Genomic DNA, 18431 nt, shown 5'->3' with positions numbered 1-18431 from the left:
TAAGGCACCTCCTAAGACTCATGAGCTGAGAAGTAAATTTGCATCTTATAACTGTGGTTATTTACTGTAAATCCACCAACACTCCTGTAAATCAATCAACAATCCTGTAAATCAATCAACACTCATGTAAGTCAATCAACACTCCCGTAAATCAATCAACACTCCTATATGTTAATCAACACTTCTGTAAGTCAGTCAACACTCCTGTAAATCAATCAACACTGCTGTAAGTCAGTCAACACTCCTGTAAATCAATCAACACTTCTGTAAGTCAGTCAACACTCCTGTAAATCAATCAACACTTCTGTAAATCAATCAACACTCCTGTAAATCAATCAACACTCCTGTAAATCAATCAACACTCCTGTAAATCAATCAACACTCCTGTAAATCAATCAAGCTGAGCCTATGTTATTGTAGGATTTTTGCCAGTCTCCGTAATATAAGAACAAGATTGTTGGTTAGCAATCTTTCATCAGATTTTTGCAAGTACATTCATCATGTAAATAAAATTACATAGAGCCTAAAATGAAATCAAAATATCAAGACATGTAAGTCTTACAAATGGATGCACCGCACTTGCAGAGATTCATTTATCAATGGAAAATAAGTATTAGTTTTATATGATGCTATCACACGCTACGTGCAGGGACTATAGTGGCATTAAATGATGATCGCAGATCTATGTCCATTATCAGTGTTATTGATTTACGACATTTCGATATAAGATGGTGCATTTTTTTAGTGCGTCTGGTCCATTGGACCGTTATCTTTCAGAGTCTTCCTAACACGATAAACAATTGTTTATCGTGAGCATTTGTTGTTTTTTCTTTTTGTTTTGTTGAATGACCGTACTTTGCTCCAGGCCTCTGTGGTCACTTAAGTCATTCAAATTGGCTAAGCTTTTAATTTAGCTTTTTCTTACATTTAAGCAAATTATAAGTATCCTATAATTATAAGAGCAAATTGCTTACTCAAATATAAAAAGAACGTTTTGACTGAACCTTGGCTGACATCATGAAAAATTATTGTCGTGTCGGTGGCGGCAGATCGTCGGTGAAATATATGCAAATTTTACGAAATGTTTGCCAGTTTTTATTGGCTAATAGTCGATAATATGTTAGTAACGTAACTGCAACAACTAACACGTAAAATAAGTGAATTGTTTTAGAAACGTTTCAGTTAGTGTGCATTGTTATTCTCATAATTATTCAGATTGCGGTATTAAATTCTTCAATGCAGCTGTCGTGTAGATTCAATTCACTTAAGCTATCTTTTTTTGGGCAGCTTCAACATTTGATGCTTTTACTTCTGTCGGATTTATGTAGATATTTTAGATATTTATTTTATTTTATATGCGGTTTATGCAATTATTGACTCTAAGAAAGACATTGATTGAGCTAATTTTTTATAGATGACCGACTATTGAACTTTTCACTCCAACCATTTTACAGAATTTGCGGTACATTAGTACAGTCAGGGGCATACAAACTAAATTTAGTTAAAATCACGTTGTCTAAGTAATTGTGCTGTGCGCATAAAAGTTACTTATTTCGTTGATAGTTCCGGCTACAAATTTCTTCTCATCGAGTACCGGGAACGCAAAGAAGAATTTTTTCTGATGCTGCTCCGGAAATAATTCTTTTTCACAATAATAAATTCGTCGTCTCCTGTGAGGCTGGTAGATAAATATGCTTCGTCACGTAGCTAGCTTATACTTTACGTCATTTTCCTGTTAAGCATTAAAGTTAATCAATCCGATTCTTCTATTTATTTACTCTGACTCACCATTAGTTATAGAGAAGGAAATATATGAAAGGGATTCATGGTTCGCCGGTAAGAATAACTGATCAAATATACTGACGTGGGAGAACCGTACGTAGTCATGACCAAGGCGCGAACGCTCCCTATAGCTGTACGTGATCCCGATCAGGTTCACAGGTTCATTGTCTCGGAAGCCGTTGAAGTCATGAAAATTTCCAGGATATCAAAGGAATTTTTGCTCGTTAAAACTGATCCTGTTTTCATATCTCCAGCACTCATGGCTGTCAGATAGAAATCGAATAATTTCGTTAGAGCAGTTCGAAATCTTTCAAATAGCTGCAACATCAGTTTTGTTAAGTTCGCTAAAACACGAAACATAAGTTATGTGTAGTTAACTATATAATGCTACTACTGTATGGTATATTTCTATACCACACGAAACACATGTGATCTGTATTTAATCGTATATACTGCTACTAGTGAATAGTATTGTTCTATCATGCACCACGCATTCGTATTTGTAGTTATAGATAATAAATTTAATGGCGCTATTTCTCCTCCCCGATTGAATTGAGTTAAATTCAGCCTAGTGTTTATTATAATATGTGGTTTGTGCCGCCAATTTTAAACCTGTATTGGGAACTCGTTTTGAGATAGCTTGATCTCATCCAAGGACACTTCGTTAGTTAAGGACCAACAACTTATGTTTATTATAAAATCTGCCCAGTTACATGCAGCGGCTGCTCAAGATATTTATGCATTATTTGGCTCAATCATTTAATCTTCGATTCAATGCACGCACGAACTATTAATTTTAATCTAAGAGTGGCATTGGAATGGTTATATTTCAACGGCTGAATCCGGACCGCGCAATTCTCGCGCCTTCATTGAGCATTTAGTGGCAAAAAAATAAATTTTAGACTAAAATTCTCTTGTTCTATTCAATATAATTATACAACTAATACAAAGTCATGCAGTTTTAAAACGTATTTTTTCGGCTGGATCCGCTGCGCATAAAACCACTTTGTATGCATGAAGAAGTTTACAGTTTTTAGTAATGCAATATTATGACTTATTAATATTCATAGTAACTGCAGATTTGGCATCCAACAAACGGATATAAGAATAAAAAATTGAATTAAATTGATTATTACTAAATTATTAATTTCTATAATTTTTTTTATTGAGATTCCTTCATGAAAACTTATTAATTTACGTAGTTCGCAGTTGGGATGCGCGTATGCTAAACACTTTTATGTGACGGAGTACGCGACATGACGCATTCCACATGCTTGTCGTGGCTGAGGCAACATATGTTGTGGCTGCTGCCGTGGCTTAGCCAACATATGTTGTGGCTGCTGCCGTGGCTTAGCCAACATATGTTGTGGCGGCTGCCGTGGCTGAGGCAACATATGTTGTGGCGATTGCCGTGGCTGAGGCAACATATGTTGTGGCGGCTGCCGTGGCTGAGGCGACATATGTTGTGGCGGCTGCCGTGGCTGAGGCAACATATGTTGTGGAGGCTGCCGTGGCTGAGGCAACATATGTTGTGGCGGCTGCCGTGGCTGAGGCAACATATGTTGTGGCTGCTGCCGTGGCTGAGGCAACATATGTTGTTGCAACATATGTTGTGGCTGCTGCCGTGGCTGAGGCAACATATGTTTTGGCGGCTGCCGTGGCTGCTGCCGTGGCTGAGGCAACATATGTTGTGGCGGCACACATGGCGGGTGCCACATATGTTGTGGCGGCACACATGGCGGGTGCCACATTGCCACAGGTAAGCCACTCCAAGGTGAGCTCGCACGCTGAGCCGAGAAGCTCTTCAGTCGCTCGCTGGACGTCGTGGTGTGTAGTTGTGTCGCTCAGCTCCTCTTGAGTTATTCAGTGCTTATAGCTTGTTGGAAATTGTTAGCATTTGATTGTGAGTTTTCCTCGACTAGGCAATGGGAGTCATCACTTATACAGTAAGTGTTACGATATATCAGCTACATATACATTATTTTCCTGGCGTTGGCAAAAAGTGACATGAGAATGTAAGTTTTCTTTTGTTCTACTTGATTTGACTTGCGGTCGCTCGAGAAAACGGTGCTCGATGTTTAATTTTTCTGATTCTGACTGCAGTGCCACAAAGTTCATTCCCAAATCAAGGTTAAATTCTAATAATATTTGGTAATTTTTTTCATTAGTAGTTAGTTAATTGCTGTAATTTCATCACACATACATAATAACTTAATTTCTCCAGAAATTTTGTTGAAACAGATATTTGAGGCTCAGTAATTCATATATGATTTTATATTAAGGAAATCTACTCACATTGAATGGTTAATAACACGAGGAATTCATCTGTGAAAATGAATGATTGTATATACATATCAACCGATAATATTATATACGCTAATCAGGAAATTGTAATATAAGAAGATAATGAACGGATTGTGTCTAATAACAGAAATGACGAATAACGATTGTAACTTAAATAAAAAATGATATTATTTACTAAGCTCCTTTATAGGGACTAACCAATCTTCACTCCTTGAAAGCATTACTAATCTTACCATTATGTAAGGAGCAGCAATCATCTATTGCTAGGTACGTGGGTATTGGGTAGTATATATACATAGTAGCAAGCGTGGTGATGAGTAGTAAACCTTACAAAAGGAAGGAGTATCAATAATTCTTCCGACTTGAAAGTAGAAGCAATCTAAACACATTGTAGATAACAGCAATGTAAATAACTTGTATTGGTGCCTTCAAAACTCCGTTCAACCCTCGGTTATTTCAACATTCCGTTCACTCGGTAGTTATTTAAACATTCTCTTCACCCAGCAGATATTTCAACATTCCGTTCACCCAGCAGTTATTCCAATATTCCGTTCACCCAGCAGTTATTTCAATATTCCGTTCACCCAGCAGTTATTTCAATATTTGGGTTTAAACTTTGTAAGCGGGGCGATGCTGTCGACAGTTATTGTAAAATTTTATAATAATATAACAGATGAACAATTCTAACGCGCAGACATACTGTGATAGCCAATTAGTTTTTGGAAAATTTATTTTACGCTTGTTGTTTTAATTAACGGTTCGATTGGCTGTAGCGCCACAAGAGATCGATATTTAATGAGACTGTTCTAGAGGATCATTAACTTTGTCAATAAATATAGACCAACAACTGAAGCGTGTGTGAATTATAATTCGTGTTAAAATTATTCCGTTTGAATCGTTCTAACTGGTATCGTAAACCCGTTTGTGTCAAGGGCACCGTGAATTTCAGTCGTGTTGATTCAAGGCTTTTGATCTCTTGGTGTCACTCATGCGAGGGACGCTTAGGACCGTTGATCTTACATCGTTACGAATTAATCGTAAGGTTCATTGTAGCATTGCACCGTGGGCTTTGTTCTCGGTCTCCCATTACCTGGGCCTATTTAGTTCCAATGGACCTTGTTGTGTCTGCAAATAGAGGGGCTGTTGAACTGCACCTCTCTACACAGAGAACTGTAAAAATGTCCAACTCTGCATGGAAAGATATCCGTGAAAGTGTCCAACTCTAGACAGAAGCCTGTAAAACTTTACAGTCAGACTCTGGATAGGGGACTGTAAAACTTTTTAGCGTATTGACGTATATCTGCGACATCCCAAACTGGGGTTTGTATCTGAGTACAAATGTTTCTGCGTACACTTTCCGGGAATTTTTTCCAATTCAGAGTGGAATGATGCGAGACTGAAGCTCAGCATCATTTCTCATCCTGAATTTTAGCAGCGTTGACCTGTAATTTTTATTATATAGCAATTAAATTTGAAGGAAATTAAATTTATGGGTAAATTTGATGATAGAACGAAATAAAGTCAGAAAAAGAATAGAATATCTACAACTTTTGTCTTCAGTTCTTTGTCTGGAATATATACAAAATTATAGTAATCATTTTATGGTGTGACATATGGGCGGCCACGTGCAATGGGCACATGACGCCCATACAGAATATGTGCAGGTGTTATGTGTATAGTGGCACTGTTAAATATGTATATATCAGCAGTACACAAGTGCACAAGTGTTATTTGGAACTAACATCTGAATACTATAATAACGGAAAGCTATTCGATTTAAAAATTTGGTTTGGAACTCTGATGTTATGATAGATTGATGTAGCTACATTTGAATTCAAAAGATTGTTTTCGGAAACAACATCACCGTGAAATATCATGCGTCTTTTGTGTTTTGTTTTAAGTAATCTTCAAAATTTGTTGCCTTGATTACTGCAATAAAAAATAATCAAGTCTCTAATTGATAATTTTAATTCAAATTCTTAAATTTTCTCTTCAGTGTTGATTTGAATCCCCATCACATCTTTTTTTAGTGGTTTTTACCCACCGTTATTAAATGAGAAATATCGTTCGAAAATTTTAGTGACGAAGAATTTGATTGATGGTGTAAGATCATCAATTTTGTTTCCTGGATGAATGAGACGTTTATAAGCAGCAATTACAGTTGATGACTCCAAGGTTCATTTTTTCAGTCTCTAAATTTTGACGTTGATTTCATATTGTTAAAAATTTGAAAATTATCTTGATTGCAGGGCTGCAGAGTTGTCAGCTGCGGGAGCAGCAACAGCAGCAGCAGAAGCAGCAGCAGTCGCGCATATGCTGCAGAGCAGCAGGCTGCAGCACCTGCAGCAAATGTAGCTGTGCAGCAGCAGTCTGGTCTCTACATCACAATTACCCGTGAGATGAATTACATTCACATGTAATTAACCGTAACCACTACGATTAAACTGGAGCTGTTATATGAGAGTACAGTACAAACTGGAGCTGTTATATGAGAGTACAGTACAAACTGGAGCTGTTATATGAGAGTACAGTACAAACTGGAGCTGTTATATGAGAGTAAAGTACAAACTGGAGCTGTTATATGAGAGTACAGTACAAACTGGAGCTGTTATATGAGAGTACAGTACAAACTGGACCTGTTATAAGAGAGTACAGTACAAACTGTTGTTTATAAAGAAATAATAAACCGGCATTTGCTCGAGAAAGTTTGAATAATCTTGCACTGATGTAAGATCCTTCGTTATGTTCATGGACATTTGATTAACACCGATTCGTATTTGTTCCTTTAAATGCTTAAGAATTATTACAGTAAAAATCTATGCAATAGTCAATTGTTGACTGAATTTGTTTGTAGTTTCATTAGCAAAAAAATGCACATGTTATATTATATAATATGGGAGCAAGACTATACATTGCACAGGTGCTCAGTGGCGATTGAATTACATTTCCATATCCTGAAATTATGCATTTACACTGCTTCACAGTTCATGAAACTGAAAAAATACTCGTGGCAGATACCGATTATCAAATTAAAGTGGTTTTCTCTCACATATATAAATTATCGGTTTCCATAAGGAATGTAAGGGGAATAGAATGTGAACTTAGAATATTCTATTCAGGGTCTCTCCAGAAAGTTTTTGTTACGTTGCATCATTAAGAGCGTGTCTTGTTTTCTAGTGAATATCAAGCCGATTGATTTATGTTTATGGAATGAAATGACAAATTCATGTATGAATGACACAAATGTTTAAATACAGTGAAAAAGTCAGCCCACAAAGGCCGTTAATTAAGATTTAAACAAATTTGCCTGGCTTTATTTGCAAAGTTTTAGGTTTTCACATGTGAGATGCGTGATGACCTGTCACTGTTCCGACTCATTTATTTCCATCAACAATATTAATATAGACTTGAATTTGTGTTAGAATTTCGGGCTATTTTTCCTCGTTATTCAGACCCAATTGAACTGAAGACACCTGACAGTCCTGGGTTCTGGACATGTTGATGTTTATTGTTTATTCGGATGAGAGAACCAACTCTTTTAAAAATATTTGCCAAAAGCGAGATGCGTTGTTTACCTTTTCGTCAAAGAAATTGCGAATATTGATTAAAGATTGATTAGCTTTTTAATCGTTACTCTTTTCGTATAACTGACCATTGCAAAGAATTTATATTGTAAATCATTTATCAATAGGGATACTTTGAAAAATTTACAAATTTATCATATAAAAAAATTAATTCCAAATGGATTTATTATAATTTTATAAAATTATTTTTTTCATTACGTGCTGTACTGACAGTGTTAATATCAATTTTTTTTCGGTTCTGTCAACATGCAACATGAATTATCATAAGCTGTTAATCAACAAATTGTAAAATTCTTATGGATTCCTTCGGCGTTTATCGTATTATCACAATTGGATAAAAACTTTAATAATTTATCTGAAAATTTTCACGCATCTGCGTAATCATTTCCTTTGAGTTTTAAATTTGCTGATAAAATTGGGATTAGTATTTTTCTATAGATCAATTATCTCCAGAGAGATTAAATTTAATGTAGAAAAGTAAGTAAACTAAAGAAATATATAAATTACAGTCAAATCAAAATAACAAATAATGTTAAATAATAATTTAGTTAACCATTAGTCCACGTCAATGTCCCTTTCCTACGGCCAGCTGAAGCGCCCTCGCCGCTGACGGTTGACTGCTTCTCATCGACGGTCTCGCTGGACGCTGATGCCTCGGAGCGCCTCCTGCCGCAGCCTGCGCGCGCCGCTGCCCGAGCGGCCGCGGCGGACGCCGGCGTCGGGACGGCGATCGTGCACAGGAAGTTCCTCACCCTCCACAGACGCAAGAAACGCAAGCCTGCCGCCCCCATGGCCCCCCATAAGGCCCTCCTTGATGATCTCTATCCTGGGCCCACGCAAGTGAGTTTATAGCTACGCATGAGTTGGCCGCAAGTGAGTTCATAGCTACGCATGAGTTGGCCCACGCAATTACGTATTTCTCGCCCACGCTTCGGGGTCGAAAAGTGTCCAAGTTAGCGGACGGTCCAATACATGAATAGTTTTAGCTCTTCGCTCATATTATCAACAACGGGCAATTTTACTGTGCATACTATAGGCAACGATCCGCGAGTGTTATTTTCGAATAAAAACAAAAGGTTTACTGCAACTTGACATTAGAAAGATTTATTACAGACTGATTTTTCGCTGTAGTGAATCCATTTTATGTTGCTACTGAATTAAATTAGGTCCTTTTAAAATTAAGAGTACAGTTTGGTGGTCTGTCTTTATATGTCTTTATATTGAGTAGCTGATAGTGACAGTTGCCACACACCTGTCACTGTTGTTTGACCTCTGAGTCATAAGCATGTGTCTACTTCTCCCTGATGAACGACTGCTAGCTTGTGAACAGCTATAGGCTTTTCTAGAGTCGCGCAAACCATTGATCTAAATCTGGCCGTATTTATTTCCTTAGAAGGCTATGAATTTTCATTGGTAAATTGTTTAACTATGGGAATTAATAACACTTGTATCAAATTAGGCTTCGAATTTTTATGACTCAATAGCAGAATTCTACAGACATACTGGAAATACAGTTTATTTTTTTCCAGCAAGTTTAATTATTATTTCAGCATGAAAATTGCAATTAATGCAATTATCTTAGTTGTAAATTATAGCATTGCATACTATTTTCCGGATTTTCCTCAGAATGTGCTGGAGCGTGTGGGCGACTGGAACTTTAACGCGTTCGCCCTGGACAGCGTCACGGGAGGGCGACCTGTGTCGGTGTTGTGTGTGTATCTCCTGCATCGCTACAACCTCATCCACAGCTTCCATATGGACACCGTCACGGTCTGGAAGTGCTTTAGTGAGTAACAACCCAACAGGAATCTGACGTAAAATTAACCTTGATTAACTTTTTAAATGTTGATTGAATGTTTTTACGACCCACCAGGCAACTGACATTAAATCATTTTTGATTAACTGATTAAATGTTGAAAATATGTCAATTAATCGTTGTTACAACACATTCAGCATCTGATTTATCGTTTACTGTTCGATCGTTGAATTTACGTTGATTGAACGTGGTTTTGAAATTGCTTTCTTGGCATTCGTGACGTGGCATTCGTCACTTTCTTTGACATATATTAAATTAACATGCTTAAGAATACATGTAAATTGATAAATTACATGTAATAAAATAAGAGACATTAACTGCAACTAATTTCTTCATCGAGAATAATTCCGCTATTTTTAGTGAACGATCAGCGAAAAATTATTTTTTTTTTCATATACTAGCAACAATGTTTGAATTTTGCAGGTCTTATAGAAGAAGGCTACCATACAACCAACCCATACCACAACGCCCTCCATGCCGCCGACGTTACTCAGGCTATGCACTGCTACCTGCAAGAGGAAGTGGTAGGTTTTTAACACAATCTAACGGTTCTGTGGTAGGCTGGTAGTGGCAGCATAAACCATAGTTAAGTTGTATAGCAATATTGGGTTTGACATCATTATATAAATGATGTTAAATTTACTGGAACCAATAAGCTAGATAATTTCTATACCATTAGTAAATACAACTTGACTTGTATTTACTAATGGTATAGACCGTGACCTGAATAATCTTTGGACATTTTGATAATAAAATTGCTTGGGTATTTGAAAAAATTATAAATGTGTTATAAATCATATCTAATTTTCCGATAATTTCTCAGTTATACCATGTCATGCGTGGTATAATCTCAATGATTATACATATACGTTACTTTATATATAATTATATTAATGTTCGCTTCAGATTCGGCAGCACATGACGCCACTGGAGACCCTAGCCGCTCTGCTGGCCGCGGTGTGTCATGACCTCGACCATCCCGGCGTGAACCAACCTTTCCTTATAGCCACTGACAATCACCTGGCTGCTCTATACAAGGTAATTACTACAATTACCTGGCTTCTCTATACAAGGTCATTACTACAATTACCTGGCCGCTCTATACAAGGTAATTACCATAGACAATCACCTGGCTGCTCTGTACAAGGTAATTACTACAATTACCTAGCTGCTCTATACAAGGTAATTACTGCAGACAATCACCTGGCTGCTCTATACAAGGTAATTACTACAGACAATTACCTGGCTGCTCTATACAAGGTAATTACTACAGACAATTACCTGGCTTCTCTTATACAAGGTAATTACTGCAGACAATCACCTGGCTGCTCTATACAAGGTAATTACTACGGACAATCACCTGGCTGCTCTATACAAGGTAATTACCATAGACAATCACCTGGCTGCTCTATACAAGGTAATTACTACGGACAATCACCTGGCTGCTCTATACAAGGTAATTGACAATCACCTGGCTGCTCTATACAAGGTAATTACCATAGACAATCACCTGGCTGCTCTATACAAGGTAATTACTACAGACAATCATCTGGCTGCTTCATACAATGCAAACTAAAAATAATGAAGTGTGATTTCGCAGCATTAATGTTATTGTAAGTTATTACCTCATATAGGGACTGGATAATGTATAAATGCAAATTAAATGGAAAAATAAAACATTTTAAGGTACAAGAAAAAAAATATTAAAAATGAATTCGCTAGAAGGAGATTTTTGAAAATCCTTCCCTCGAATTAAGTTCCCGAGGATAATATTCTGTGTTCTGTCAATGAACTAACGCCATTTTAACCTGAGCCCTTTGAAGAACATCTTCCTTACCATTAATAAAAGCTCTAACTTAGTGAACATTTTTTCTCGAATAACTCTTACAACGAATATCTTACAAGTTAAACAACTTAGATGATACCTGCAAATCCTGAGCGTGCTGAAAAACAACACATCCATTTATTGATGCTTTAACTTTGTGACTCCTTTACTCGTGCATCTCATTATCATAATATATTACATTTTAAGCAACAGATTTGACACCAACAGAACCTGAGCACGCTCAATAACAGCATATTCATTTATTTCCAATAATCACAGCTCTTGCAACTTAAGTAATATCCATCTCTTGAATATACTAGACAATATCCGACAAATAAAGCTTGTAAAGTTGCGCCATCAGAACCTGAGCGTGCTGATGAACAATATAGCCACTTGTTAATGCTCTATATTTGGGCTATATAATGCTTTCTCTATATATAAAATCGTTCACCCTATTAAATTATTTTGTTAATATCTGACAATTTAATCAATTGAGTTGACACCACCAGCGTGCTGAAGAACAACATATCCATCTGTATGCTCAAACTTTGGGAAAATCCTTCATTCGCTTAAATTATTTTGTTAATATCTACAATAAAACAAGAGACTTGACACCACCAGAACCTGAGCGTGCTGGAGAACCACCAATCCATTTGTTAATGCTCTGACTTTGGGAAAATACATCACCCTATCAAATTATTTTCTTAATATCCTACAATATAAGCAATTGAGTTGACACAACCAGAACCTGAGCACCCTGATGAACAACTTATCCATTTGTATGCTCAAACTTTAGGAAAATCCATCCCCCCATTAAATTATTTAATTAATATCCTACATTTTAAGCAAGCGAGTTAACACCACCAGAACCTGAGCGTGCTGGAGAACCACCACTGGCGCTGCGCCATGGGGTGTCTGTGGGAGTCCGGGTTGCTGGACGGCTGGGCGCTGGAGGATGTCGACCAGCTGCAGGATCAGATCCGCTCCCTCATCCTGGCCACCGACATCACCCGGCAACAGGAGTTCCTCACCCGCTTCAAGGTTGTTATCTATAATAATTATTGGTATATGTATCTGATGCATGATATATTGTATAGGTTATTGTTGGATCGGATGTATGATATGTAAATGTATCTGATGCTTGATATATTGTATAGATTGCGGTTATTATGTCACATGATTCTATTACGATAATTAGTGGTTGCACCTATCGTGTCCGTTTAGTGTGTTTATGAAGTTTCCAAGGAACATTTAATCATATTAGAACCTTTTTAGAACGTTTATTTGTAGATATTTCTTTTATAGAATACTAATAATGTTTATTTATTCAAATTAATTCATAAATATAATACTGATGATCATGTATGGCATGCAGAAATACCAGGAAGGAGGCGGACTCGACATGACACAGCCCGAGGATCGCCACTTCTCCCTGCAGATCGCCCTCAAGTGCGCCGACATCTGTAACCCATGCCGCCCCTGGGAGGTCTCGCAGAAGTGGTCCCAAAAGGTTCGATTATTCACGTCTAATGAATAAAATAATTCTGAACTTTTGGGTGGAATTGGATGATTTTTTTCTGAAGATTTTCCTGAAGATTTTCTGAAGATTGAGAAGCCTGAAGATCTAATATTCCACCGACGAAAGTATCAGCTTTTCAAAAATAAATTAGTAACTATATTCGTGCTGGATACTCTACACTACATCATGTTTTGGTTTGCATACTTAAATTTTTACATTAAAATATCAAGTATAATGAAGTTCATTTTTGCAACACTCCTATTTAACTTCACTTCTTGTTGTTCATCTGTCTGCTACAAATCTTATATTCGATATTTAGCACACTTCTACCTGTTCAATCGATCTGAAATTTTGCACACTTGCGTAAAGTCGTGGACAATGCATGAATCAATTGACAGAATCACCAAACAAATAATATATAAAAAAAATTGTTTTAAATAAAATAATAAATTCATTGTACGTGTGTAACATCGGAGGCACCAGCCTATTTAGAAGTGTGGTCTTTAAAAAGTACTTTTGAATGCATATTATTTATAGATTTGCGACGAATTTTACCGTCAAGGAGACTATGAACGACAACTGAACCTCCCCGTGACTGCTCTCTGCGACCGTTACGCCACTTCCATTGCCAAAATTCAGACAGGTTCGTCAATCCATGCTCTTTGTATGAGCTTTTTGGTTCATTTAGTACAAAAATTCGTATTCAGCAAAACTTGGGCTGTCGGATAATTCTTTTTGGTAACGCCGTTGTTAGAGTTTGGCTAGAGGCTACGGAACATTCAAACATGAAAAATTGTAGCAATTATCATTCATTATACTTTAAACATTTTGTGTTTTTGTCATCCTCAAATCAATTTAATATACTCCAGGAATATTAGATTGATTAATTTGTGCATTTCTGTGCAGGGTTCATCGAGTACGTTGTAAGTCCGTTGTTCGGCGCATGGCATGAATGGCTTGGGACGCCTCTCTCCTCTGCCATGCTGCATAACCTGCAGTCAAACCTGCATGAGTGGAAACAAAGACTGGCAGAAGATCCTCTTCCTAAAAGTCCAAAACCTCTTCTCCTGAACGCCCCTCCATTGTTAACTGATTCCGAGGAAAAATCCAATGTGTCGATTAAAGAGGTAGTTAGCAGCTGTAGTAGCAGCAGTAGCGGAGATAATCCCAGCGAACCTGTGGGGGATCTTTTCAGCCAGTCTGCGTTCTGTGGCCAACAGACTGTGGTCGGTAGACGTCACTCGCTTCCGTTGAATGTGCCGAGTATGTTGCCTCGAACTGTGATGAGGCGGGAGAGTTTGTCCAGTGACGGTAAACATCCCTTCTTGTTGGAGACCGTACACATGGAAGATATGGCTTTATCAACATTATCTCAAGCTGATAACGAAAATGCCGACGCTGATATGGTGTCTATTGTGACACGACTCTCTGACACTTCTGACATATCTCCATCCAAGACGCGTGTGATGACAGGATCTTGTCATCCCAAATCAGGACGACGTCGACTATCACTTCCACAACTGTCAGCACATCAGTACCGAACAAAGCCCCCTTTGGTATCTCTGCAACCTCTACCAGCCACGCCATCGGTTGAGGAACTTCGTGTTCCAAGCATCACTCCAGCCACGGTTGATGGTTCAACTGGTGGTGAAGGTCAAGGGCATTCAAATCAAAGTAACTCTGAGTCTTCCAATGCAAGCAAAGTGTCGGCCGAGTGTGGAAGTGGAGGTGGCGTTGCTAAAATGAATCCAAGTGCAGTGAATTTTCAAACGAATATGCCAGACGATGTGTTCAGGACAATTGAAAGTTCAAAGTGTTCAATAGGGGATTCTTTCCCCGCCAATGATGCTAAACTTACTTCAACTCATAGTATTTCAATGCGTACAAATATTGATAATTCAGGGAACGATTTCGTTTCCCAGCTACCTGACATCTTTAGTTCTAGTAGTAACCATCATTACCCTGCTAGATTTTTGCGCCGTGCTTCTCTAGACAGCAACACGTGCACTAACATTAATCTCAATGAGAACCTGAACCTGCAATATCATCGTAATGACAACCAGAATGCAGGTCTTAGTTTTCATTCCTCTGGCACTCAAGTCCCTCACGAGGGCAAATGGCCCCGACGAGGGAGCCTGGCGGGGGACAAGGAGAACAGAGCGCCCAGTCGCGGCCGGGCGGCCCTGCTGGCACGTACGCGCTACTGGCGCTCCCTCAACCACGACGACGGCACCGACGCAGTGTCCCGGTCGCTGCTCTCTAAAGATATTATGCAGCAGGTTATATATTGTTATTATTAAATTCCGTCACCAATATTCTTTATTACTACAACGTTCGTTCGAAACCTGTATCAGTATGGTCTTTGTACCAGTCAAATGATGAGATTTTGCGTACAAACTAAAGTGCTACTGCTGGCACTGCTTTTCGATTACTATAAGGCAGTATTTAAGTGTGTATCCGCTATGAGGTTCAATAATATATTGTGTTATACATCCACCCGAGCAGCGCTGGGCTAACCTGATTGTTCATCATAAATTTTAGTGGGCCAAACCCAAATTTGCATTAATTTTGGATTTACTTATGCAATCATAGAATTCTTGACTCCTTTGAACATTAAAATAAAGCCAATATAAATGATAAATTAAAAATTTCCTAGCGTACTGCCGGGCACATTATACCTGAAGCTGAATGAGTAGGCGTATAAATGTCACTTGTATTAACTGTTAAGGTTCCTCAGGTAATCCCCCACTGCCCGCGGCAGACGCGGACACACTCACTATCCCTAAAGCTGAATGTCCCTCATACATATAAAAGGTGTACTGCTATCTCAGGTAAGCCAGTCACCCGCTGCCCTCGGTCGGCGAGGGTCGGCACCCGTCCTGCAGCTCGACTCCCTAATGAACCGCACCGGCTACACGGCGGGTGACCTTAAATCAGACTTGTCACCCGATCGCAACTCGAGCGTCCTCACAGCACGACGGGCGTCCGCACCCGCTCAGCAACTGCTCATTGGTGAGTGCCATGAACAATTTTATTGATATTGTTGTTATTGTAGTCTATATTAACCAGAGATATGAACATAGATATGAATTAGTGGTTTAAAAATGTTGTCCCTGGAATCTCACGGTCGAGATTTTAATTTTCGCTATTGAATCGAACTAAATCCGTCTCTAAATTGTACCTGCTAAAAAAATATTCTATTGGTGGGTGTTTTCAGGGGATGCTTGGTGTATTTTCAATGGTTTATATACACATGTTGCATAATACTTCGCGTTGCGCGTATAAGACACGCCTTCTTCTGAACTCTTGTTTATGTACGAAGTAAAAATAATTTCTATCTGGGAAAGATGGGTAATTTAGTGTGCCCGTATTTGTTGTGAATGTTCCCTTCAATTTCCAACTTTCGCTCCTTTTTCTATAAACCTTGAAACATTCCTGTATTCCTGTCAGTCCCTCGTCATTCGTTGGTGTGTAGTCCAGAGTGTGTTGATGATTTCTGTATATGTGACATAAATTCATTTTATTCTCTTCGAATGCATGTTTTTCTTATTCTTAATTCACAAAAAAATCTCTCTAATTCGACTTGATTGATTTGCTTCTAATGGTAGCAAATCATCACACGCCCAAGGATTTAATGCAAATGATTCGCAAGTCTTCGTCTTTCTACTTATCTTCAAAATATTACTTATGATGAATATGTTATTTTTATGAAGATATTTGTTCCCAGCACGTTTAGCGCATGGAACAAATAATTAGGGCGATTAAAAATAAATTATTTCCAACTGATATGTCTTTTTCGGGCATTTTTTTAATATCTGCTATTTGAATTCCGGATCTGCATTGGAGGATTCTAGAAATTACGATGGAGCTTTCCTAAACGTTTCTTACAAAGATGTGCTGCAGTTTGACGTTTTCTTAGTTAATATTATCGCCCTCAAAATTTGTATTCCCAAATCACTTTAAAAATCAATTGAATTAATAACGCAAGCAAACTCCCAAAATCGTTTCACAATAATTTTTCACATGATATTTTTCAGAATATTGTCCATATTACCGCATATATTCTATGAACATTCAATTAATACTTGAAAGAAAATTTCACCGATTCTTTCTTCGGTAATATGATCGACGAATAACAATAAAATTGTTTCAATTATGTATAAGCCATAACATATTAGTTGATAGTTACCTTGTTGTTGCCGTTTGCTTGCGGCTCAGGCTTGAGGTCGAGGAAACACTTCAGCGAATCCACTAACGTGCCTGGCGATCAAGAGGTGTCGTGGCAAGGATGTCAACTAAATGCAAACCTCAATGAAATAGACTCTTTTCCACCTTCTATCATGAGCGATAATGCTTATTACACCAGTCGTGCTCCTGGAAATCTCGGTGCTAGAAGAAAAGCCTTCTCGGAGAAAAGGATTCTCGGGAACTCCAAGAGTTTCGACCTAGTGTCGTCTCGCCCAAAACTCCGAAGCGTACCACCTTTCATGCGGCGAACGAGCTCCGCCGGAAGGTCCTTTTCGTGCACGCTACTTAGATATTCATTGAATAACCAAGCATCTGAGCACATGTCATCTCATGGTGCATCTGCAGCGTATGAAGTCATCAACGAGTCGGACATTCTGACGACATCGAAGATGGACGAAGAAGCTCAAGTTGAGGGCAGTGAGAATGGCAGAGAATTTCTGAAAACGGAGGTGACGACCGTAGAAAAAAGCGTTCGTCCTCCGTTGTGTCGCACCAATTCCCTGCCAATCTTCGGTTGCTGCTCGACTCCAATAGAAGAGGCAAGAGGTGGGCTTGCCTTGCTCGCTAGCTTGCTCTTGTATTCGTTGCTATACTGCGCCACGTCTTCATGTCTAATGCTATTTTTAATGAATATAATCACAGGCCAGAATTTTACCAGTTTGATGTGCGCTCGTGTTGGTGCAATTCGTCCTTGTCGTTGTGTGCTTTAGAAAATTCTGGCACTTCTGCACCGTCTTACGCATCTCTCCCATTGACGTTGCCAGTAAAAATACGTTTGCAACGACTGCTTGTACATAATTGTGGCTGGACTGCTTCAAGCCAAAATATTATTATTTGTTTTCTAATATGCTGTACTGTGGCAAATAAAAATCTCATTTAAAACGCTTTATAAGTCCTCTGAATTGTATGATTGGTATCATTGTCCAGACTTCAGATTTTCAACGAAGAAATCGTTGATGATGATAAGTTGAAGTAGAATTACTTGAATTACCATGTATCGATTTTTATAGCTGAAGAGGCAAAAAAATTAGAAGAGGTTCTTTGGATTTAAAACGAGTTAGGGCTCTGATATGTGATTGAAAATTACCAATAATTCAATAAGCTTTGATGTCTGCTTCTTGAATGACGATATGCTTAATGCTCTGTTCAAACGTTCAACTTCCTTGAACAAACAGTATTGTAGGTATTTTACGAGGGGATCGTATGTTTTGACATCGTTCTAATGACTTAACTGTACATAGCCACAGCTTTCACCTTATCTAAAAATCTGTTTAAAACCATTTATGAAACTGTACTCTCTCTAATTTAGCGTTGAGTTTTGGCTTTAAAGTTCTCAAAAAGTTGGGGATTTCA

At 38.2% G+C, this 18431-nt stretch overlaps 1 protein-coding gene across 2 annotated transcripts in view; it reads left to right on the top strand.

Moving 5' to 3' along the window:
- The window catches only part of LOC108678015, a 66082-nt gene that overhangs the window by 37928 nt on the left and 9723 nt on the right, over nt 1–18431 (top strand). The window contains exons 2-12 of one of the 2 annotated variants that reach the window (XM_018166345.2): nt 6336–6480; nt 8260–8510; nt 9297–9456; nt 9910–10010; nt 10393–10524; nt 12179–12352; nt 12687–12821; nt 13368–13473; nt 13737–15109; nt 15662–15842; nt 17049–17624. In XM_018166345.2, the coding sequence (XP_018021834.1) occupies nt 6336–6480; nt 8260–8510; nt 9297–9456; nt 9910–10010; nt 10393–10524; nt 12179–12352; nt 12687–12821; nt 13368–13473; nt 13737–15109; nt 15662–15842; nt 17049–17624 (3334 nt within the window). The remainder of the gene's footprint in view (nt 1–6335; nt 6481–8259; nt 8511–9296; nt 9457–9909; nt 10011–10392; nt 10525–12178; nt 12353–12686; nt 12822–13367; nt 13474–13736; nt 15110–15661; nt 15843–17048; nt 17625–18431) is intronic. The other variant, XM_047881562.1, reaches the window with a different exon arrangement.

This window comes from Hyalella azteca, unplaced genomic scaffold, assembly GCF_000764305.2.
Source record: "Hyalella azteca isolate HAZT.00-mixed unplaced genomic scaffold, Hazt_2.0.2 contig8314, whole genome shotgun sequence".
Taxonomy (NCBI): domain Eukaryota; kingdom Metazoa; phylum Arthropoda; class Malacostraca; order Amphipoda; family Hyalellidae; genus Hyalella; species Hyalella azteca.
The sequence above is the reverse complement of the archived record's forward strand: the minus strand, read 5'-3'. Positions and strand labels throughout refer to the sequence as shown.